General features: G+C 39.1%; 1 protein-coding gene and 2 non-coding genes across 3 annotated transcripts in view; 2 read left to right on the top strand and 1 right to left on the bottom strand.

Annotated features, from left to right (window-relative positions):
* Positions 1-958: 958 nt before the first annotated feature.
* On the top strand, positions 959-1,045 carry Trnastop-uca. The gene has a single exon. It is a non-coding gene; the product is annotated as a tRNA-Sec (tRNA).
* Positions 1,046-2,177: 1,132 nt separating this feature from the next.
* On the top strand, positions 2,178-2,264 carry Trnastop-uca. Its single transcript has one exon. It is a non-coding gene; the product is annotated as a tRNA-Sec (tRNA).
* Positions 2,265-4,569: 2,305 nt separating this feature from the next.
* The window catches only part of LOC125037033 (spermine oxidase-like), an 11,665-nt gene continuing 8,734 nt past the window's right edge, over positions 4,570-7,500 (bottom strand). Inside the window, exons 8-12 of the mRNA XM_047630000.1 lie at positions 6,483-6,713; positions 6,144-6,257; positions 5,396-5,583; positions 5,180-5,306; positions 4,570-5,047 (exon numbers count right to left, since the gene is read on the bottom strand). Of these exons, the coding sequence (XP_047485956.1) occupies positions 4,931-5,047; positions 5,180-5,306; positions 5,396-5,583; positions 6,144-6,257; positions 6,483-6,713 (777 nt within the window). The 3' untranslated portion in view covers positions 4,570-4,930. The remainder of the gene's footprint in view (positions 5,048-5,179; positions 5,307-5,395; positions 5,584-6,143; positions 6,258-6,482; positions 6,714-7,500) is intronic.

Below are 7,500 nucleotides of genomic sequence, written 5' to 3'. Positions count from 1 at the left end.
AACATTTCTATCTTCTTTCAGATTGATTATACCGGCCATGTCCGAAACTGAGGGTAAAGTTTTTTTTTTCCAATAACAAATTATATATAAATGTGTGCGTCATGCTCAAAGAGTTTAGGCTTTACTTAAAACCAAGGAAGTCGGGTTATTCAAGCCCCACTGACCAGCACCAAGTTGAAATTGGCCAATTTTTAAAATCAACATAGCTTAAAAGCATTTTTCTTTCATAAGAATTCGCCGATTTATGAATTAATTCAGCGTCTTTCTAGTTAAGCGTGGAACCTTCATCGCGTAAATCAATAAAAAAAGCACTTGAATCTCAGGCGCTCCTACATCACGTTTATGACCCCCTCCCCCCAAGCTGTGCTGATTTCGCCTATGTAAAACTTGGTATAGTCCTTGCAAGGAAAAGTGTAAAAACCCGGGCAAATATCAAGAGCACAGTTGGCCGAATTGTCTTCACCAGGGAAGTACGTATCGTGTTCGGGCGCGTGAAAACAATTTCAATTCCAGCTCCTTTAAAGATATGACGCTTTTCATCGTCGTCTTAGCTTTCAGGTTTTCCTCACCGGAAGTGGGCATCATGCATGTGCCCCCAGAGTTTTATCCGAGGTGATACGCCAAAAAGAATCTTCTAGGAGCATGCGTTTCGCATACATGTGTTGCAATTTCTAAGCATTACAACGACCCTTCCTAATTACCCGTAAACGCTCCGAATCGATTCCTTGATCCGTTTTCTAGATTTTACCAGACAGACAGACAGACAAACCCACACAAAGGCACTACAGTTATTTCGGTATGATTTAATGCGTATGTAAATATAAAGTTATGCATATATTATATAACATACAGAAAATGATATTTTTTCTCTTAGTGTATACATTATCATGTGTCCAATTCGGGTCATTATCTGCAAGAGACCGCAGGTACAAATATGATCCGGCAGCCCTCTCTCTACGCCCAACTGAGCCTCGGGGGTCCGGGGTGCAGGCTTCAAACCTGTAGCTGACTATCGTCAGAGTGGTTTGACTCCACCTGGTGGGCGGTTCTTGCCTTCACTGCAGCCGGATTAATCGGATAGAAATATTGTATCAGGAGGACGATGCTCATTTGGTGATGAGTTTCCAAAAGCTGGCATCCTCTGAAGACACAAGACAAGTTGGCTGAAGTTCGAATCCGTAATAAATCATATTTTATAAGATTTTTTTTTATTTGATTTTGTAAGACCATCTATTCCGATACACAAGGACATGTATTTAAAACATTTGTGTCCTATTATAAAGTGAATGTCAGCGTTTGATTCATTATACCGGCCATGTTAGAACCTGAGGGTGGAGTTTTTTCCAATAACAAATTTATACATGCGTGTGTGTGTGTGTCATGGACAAAGAGTTTAGGAAAGGCCTTACTAACAACGAAGTCAGGTTATACACGCCCCAATGACCAGTACTCAAGTTGAAATTAGGCAATATTTTAATTAACAGAGCTTCAAAGCATTTTTCTTTCATAAGAATTCGCCGATTTAAGAATTAATTTAGCATCCTTTTAGTTAAGCGAGTAACCTTCATCGCGTAAATCACTAAAACACGCATTCGAATCTCTGGCCCACCTACATCACGTTTATGCCTGGGACAGTCCTTGCAAGGAAAAGTGTCAAAACCTGGGTAAATATCAAGAGCACAGTTGACCGCATTGTCTTCACCAGAGAAATAAGTATCGCGTTCGGGCGCGTGAAAACAATATCAATTCCAGCTCCTTTAAAGATATGACGCTTTTCATCGTCGTCTTAGCGTTTTCAAGTTTCCCTCACCGTGGGCACCATGTATGTGCTCCCAAAATATTATCCGAGATGATACGCCAAAGAGAAGCATGCGTTTCGCACACATGTGTTGCAGTTTCTAAGCGTTCCAACGAATATCCCAAATTACCCGTAAACGAATCGATACCTTGATCCGTTCTTTAGATTTTCCAGGAGAGACAGACACAAACCCACACAAAGGCATTCCACAGTTATTTCGATATGATTTAACATGTATGTAAATATATATAAAGCTATGCATATACCATACCGAGTATGTTATTTTTCCTTTAAGTGTATCCATGATCATGTGTCCAATGCGGGTCATTATCTGCAAGAGACCGCAGGTACAAATATGATCCGGCAGCCCTCTCTCTACGCCCAACTGAGCCTCGGGGGTCCGGGGTTCAGGCTTCAAACCTGTAGCTGACTAGCGTCAGAGTGGTTCGACTCCACCTGGTGGGCGGTTCTTGCATTCACTACTGCCGGATTAAATATTGCACGAGGAAGACTCTGTTTATTTTCAAAGTGTGGCCTATGGTGACGAATTTTGAAAAGCTGGTATCCGAGCACGTAATAAGACAAGTTGGCTGAAGTTCGAATCCGCAATATTTTTTTTTTTTTTTTTACATTTGATTTTGTAGAACTGTTTATTCCGATATACCATGACATGTATTTGCAGCATTTCTGCCCTCTTTATGTAGTATAGTATGTATACATATATATACATATGCAATTAAAAATATATATATGTAAACATACATATATATACATATGTAAATATACATATCTTTACATGTGTGTAAATATAAGAACACACACTCCTGCACACACACAAACACACAAACACACACACACACACACATATATGTGCATACATACTTACATATATACATACATAAATACACACATACGTATAGGTATATCTATATAAACGAATAGGTATACGTATATATACGTATAGGCATACATATATATATACATTTGTATGTATATACTTATAATTACATATATGTGTATAAATATAAAAAAACATACACGCGTGCGCGCACACAAACGTACACACAAGAACAGACGAAGCATTTCCGCAAGTATGGTTGCGGCATCTGAACATTTAGCGTGAGTACGAACCATTACACCAAGAGCTATTACACAGATGTTGGGTACGTCGGTTTGTGCACCAGTAATGAATGTGGACGTTTAAAGGTATTCTGTTGATAAAATCCTTATGGGCCCTTCGCCACGCATTCTCAAACACAAAGGCAAATCTATCAGGATAGGCCTACAGCCGACCAAACCATCCTTCTTAGCAATTAGAGAGCACTCACTTCATTATCAAACTTTTCCACAATACTGATGTCAAAATCTTCCTGATCATTGCTTAGTCACTCCATATCGTAACTATGATGCCGGAGCTAAACAATACTATCGCTGCAACCACCCTGTTTACCTTGTGAACTATCAACTGCCTATATATTCTGGTTAGAGTCTATTACCAGCTACACCTAGCTTGGCTGTATTTAGAATTAATATTCCTTGTTTTGTTTGTGTTATAACCAGGGCCGGATTATCCTATAGGTTAGTATAGGCTGCAGCCTAGGGCCCATCAAGCTTGAGGGGCCCTGCTAAAAGATTTTCAAGTATATTTTTTTTTAATGAGTATAATATTTTAATATTTTGCATTGCTGAATAATTCATTTAACTTAAAATAAAATTTCAACTTTACAAAAGGAGGCCCAGGAGTCTGAAAACCCAATTTAAAAAAAAAGTGGCCCCTGTTTGTGGCCCCTTATTTGAGATAAAGGGCCCCTGTTTGAGGCCCTTTATTTGAGATAAGGGGCCCCGGTTTGAAGCCGTTTATTTGAGATCAGGGGCCCCAGTTTGGCTCCGTGTGAGGGGGCCCCATAATTCCATTAGCCTAGGGGCCCCAAAAGGTCTTAATCCGGCCCTGGTTAAGAATCCAATTGATACGTAACGAAGGTAGAATTGATTATAAATGAATAAACACACACACACACATATATATATATATATATATATATACATATACATATCACAGTATCAACCCCGTAGGGTGTTTTATCATATAGATGCGTGTGTGTGTGTGTGTGTGTGTGTGTGTGTGTGTGTGTGTGTGTGTGCCTATATATACATATATATGAAAGATGGAATAATGCAATGCCGCATTGATATAGATAAATACCCATCCTCCCTGACCTGGCCTCGAACCTAGGTCACTCCGGGTATGAGACCGGAGAGCCAGTACTAAACCAACCATGCCACGCGACCTACTAAAAGGAGTGTGCAACTAGGATCTATCTAGCTCCATAGACATTATCTATCTACTCATACATGAGTAATGATAGCGAGGTTTTACACACACTCCCCGTGGCCACTCGGTGGAAATTGATTTAGAAATTCGAAACCGAAGTCAGATATACTGAGGTGTATATATGAAAGATGGAATAATGCCAATGACGCATTGATATAGATATATAACAATCCTCCCTGACCTAGCCTCGAACCTGGCCCTCCGGTCTCATACCCGGAGTGACCTAGGTTCGAGGCCAGGTCAGGGAGGATTGTTATATATACATATATATGTATATCTGTATACATATATACATACATACATACATTTATACATATATATATATTTATACATATGTGTGTGTGTACATATATCTTTAAATATATATACATCTACATATACATATATATACATATATACTGACTCACTTTTTTTTTTCGTAGGAACATTTAAGATAAACTTCAGGATGCAACTTCTTTATTACACCAGTCACAATATATCTAATATATGCAGATTATTACTTTTTTATTGAAGCCTTTTTTTATCATTTAACATGGTAGAAGAGTAATAGTTAAAGTTAAAAGACAATATGATTAGACAATATGAGTAAAATATAAAATGTTAAGGATCCTGTAACTCTGCCGACCCTAATGGAACAATTTTTCTAATTCCGGTAAAGTATGAAAATTCGATGTTGACTGGTATTGCTTTGAATTTTTGTTATCATTGATATCATTGTGTAGGAGGCTGATCATAGTAATCATGATCACAATCATATTCCAGGAACTACTCTGCAGCTGGTCCGTCGTCATGCTACATCACTACGTATTCCTCTTGTAACGAATGATTTTCTTGGCCTCTCGTACTCCTGTGGCCATAGCTCCGTCGACGCTGCCGTAGCGAGTAGTGTGGGTGTGCTCGCCCGCCCACAACAACAGCTGACACAAAACAGAAAGGAAAGCAGTTCTTAAAGCTGTTCTCATATCGAATCGCACGCAAAATTTATTAGCCATGTAAATGTATGTAAAGATCGGTGTGTAAGTGGATGTCTGTGAGTGTGTGGAACTCACTGGCTTGCCGTTCCTCCTGACAGTTCTCGCCAAAGGGCTGCGGTTAGGCATAACTGTGAGGCCTCCCTCTACCGTCACGTACGAGTTGTAGGAGCCTCTCATCCACACATTATCCTCCCACTGAGTCCTGAAATGTAATTAGGAAATATTGATAAGAGTCTTGCAACATATACCGTTTACATCTTCAAATAACCCACGCGAAGACAAGATACTGACCTCCTGAAGAAGGTAGGATCGGGAACGACTTGATTGGTGACCGTCGCCAAGTGTGTGATCAGATGTTGCTTTACAGTGTCTTCTGGCAGGGCTTCCATTTGCCTGGCGTAGTTTCCTGGGACGAACGCTTGCAACATGTTTGGTTGTTGATGGATCGTTATAAACTCCATTATCCCCTGAAGCCAAGACTGTCTTTATGGTTAGTTTTATTATTATTATTATTACTATTATCATTATTATTATCATTTATCATTATCATTATTTTCATGATTATTATCATTATTATTATTATCATCAATATGATAATTATTATCATTATTATTATTATTATTACTATTATTATTATTATTATTAATCATTATCATTGTTTTCATTATTATTATCATCATTATTATTTTTATTATTATTATTATTATTATTATTATTATTATTATTATTATCAATATTATCATTATTATTATCATTATTATTATCATCATTATTATTATCATTATTATCATTTATCTAAAATGTCAAAACCTTTTCCCAACGCTGCAGAATATGACATCTGAGCAATATGCCCCTTAAATTCCCTTTGTATAATTATGTTAAAAATTATGATATTTCGAAATTTGATTCATATATATCTCACAGTACTGAAACCATTGCATTATCACGTGATTATACGTAAAATTAAGGCACTGATATTTTTCTTTGGAATAGATGCTGACAGCTTAATGACACAAACATTTTGGTTTGTTTTACTCACCATTTCACCGGGCATACTTTCTGTGAAGATGACGCTGAGGTCTAAGGGGTCGTTTCCCCACCACGGGCTCTCCCAGCCCAACTGCACCTTATCGGCCAAGCCCAGCTTCGTCACCTGGTAAGTGTAATGTTCTGGTGTGGGTTGCTGTTTTATACAAGCTTCAGTGGCAACTACTTTCATATACAACCCTTTACTAGATAGTGCCACGCGAACTAAAAGAAATGTTAACAAGGGAACTACCTACAGTTATTCCTATTCTTAATGTCAGACATATTTATCTAGGGTGAACAGTGCCTCCACAATAGGCATGGGACCAAGGAATTAAAAAAGAAACATTACAGCCATTGCGCTTCGGTAACCCGAGTTGAGAGCGGGGGTGAATATCTTGTCGTGTCGCTCCTTGAGATGCCCGATGGAGGCCGTGATAATGACGTGGTTCGCCAGGTAGGAGGAGCCGTCCTGGGTCACGACCAGCACGCGGTTCCTCAGGCGCTGCCCCGCCACTTTTCGCCCGTAGAATATCCTACAGACGGGCGAGGACATCTTCACGCTGGCATCTGGGATATCGGCCTGAATGAAGGAAATGAAATGTTAAATATAGAAAGTGTAGTAACTCGGATACATGTGTCTTAGAAAAAAAAAAAATGTTTTCTGTGAATTCGTCGACAGAAAATGAGTTTGTTTATCTAATTAATATTCTATGATAACAGTATTCCTGTAATGCTGTTTAATCTTTATTGAAAGGATGTTTGGTAGGGTTGACTGAATGCCCTTCCTAATCAACCGCGGTCCAACGCTACCACTTGAGTCAGGGCGGTGACTTCCCCTACGACACCTGCGTTTGACCTTTCATGGCGCCATTTTGCAACTGCCGCGGCCCACGAGGGTCGGACTCAAGTAGTATAACTATATATATGTGTGTGTGTACGTGTCTGTATGTGTACGTGTATGTGTGTGTGTGTGTCTGTCGGTGTGTGCTTGTGTGTGCCTGTGTGTACACACACACACACACACACACACACACACACACACACACATACACACAACATATACACACACACACACACACACACACACACACACACACACACACACACATATATATATATATATATATATATATATATATATACATATATACAAAATGCCTGAGCTCCGACTGCTGGCTCAAAACCGATGTCACAATCTCATCGCCTTAAGAGGACAAACGCAGTGAAGATGCCACCGTGTGTGTGTGTGTGTGTGTGTGTGTGTGTGTGTGTGTGTGTGTGTGTGTGAATTACGAACAGAAAATATAGATACATAAATACTCACGCACATATGGATATATATCTATACATGTACCGCCATCACGTTT

This window comes from Penaeus chinensis, chromosome 22, assembly GCF_019202785.1.
Source record: "Penaeus chinensis breed Huanghai No. 1 chromosome 22, ASM1920278v2, whole genome shotgun sequence".
NCBI classification, from domain to species: domain Eukaryota; kingdom Metazoa; phylum Arthropoda; class Malacostraca; order Decapoda; family Penaeidae; genus Penaeus; species Penaeus chinensis.
The sequence above is the reverse complement of the archived record's forward strand: the minus strand, read 5'-3'. Positions and strand labels throughout refer to the sequence as shown.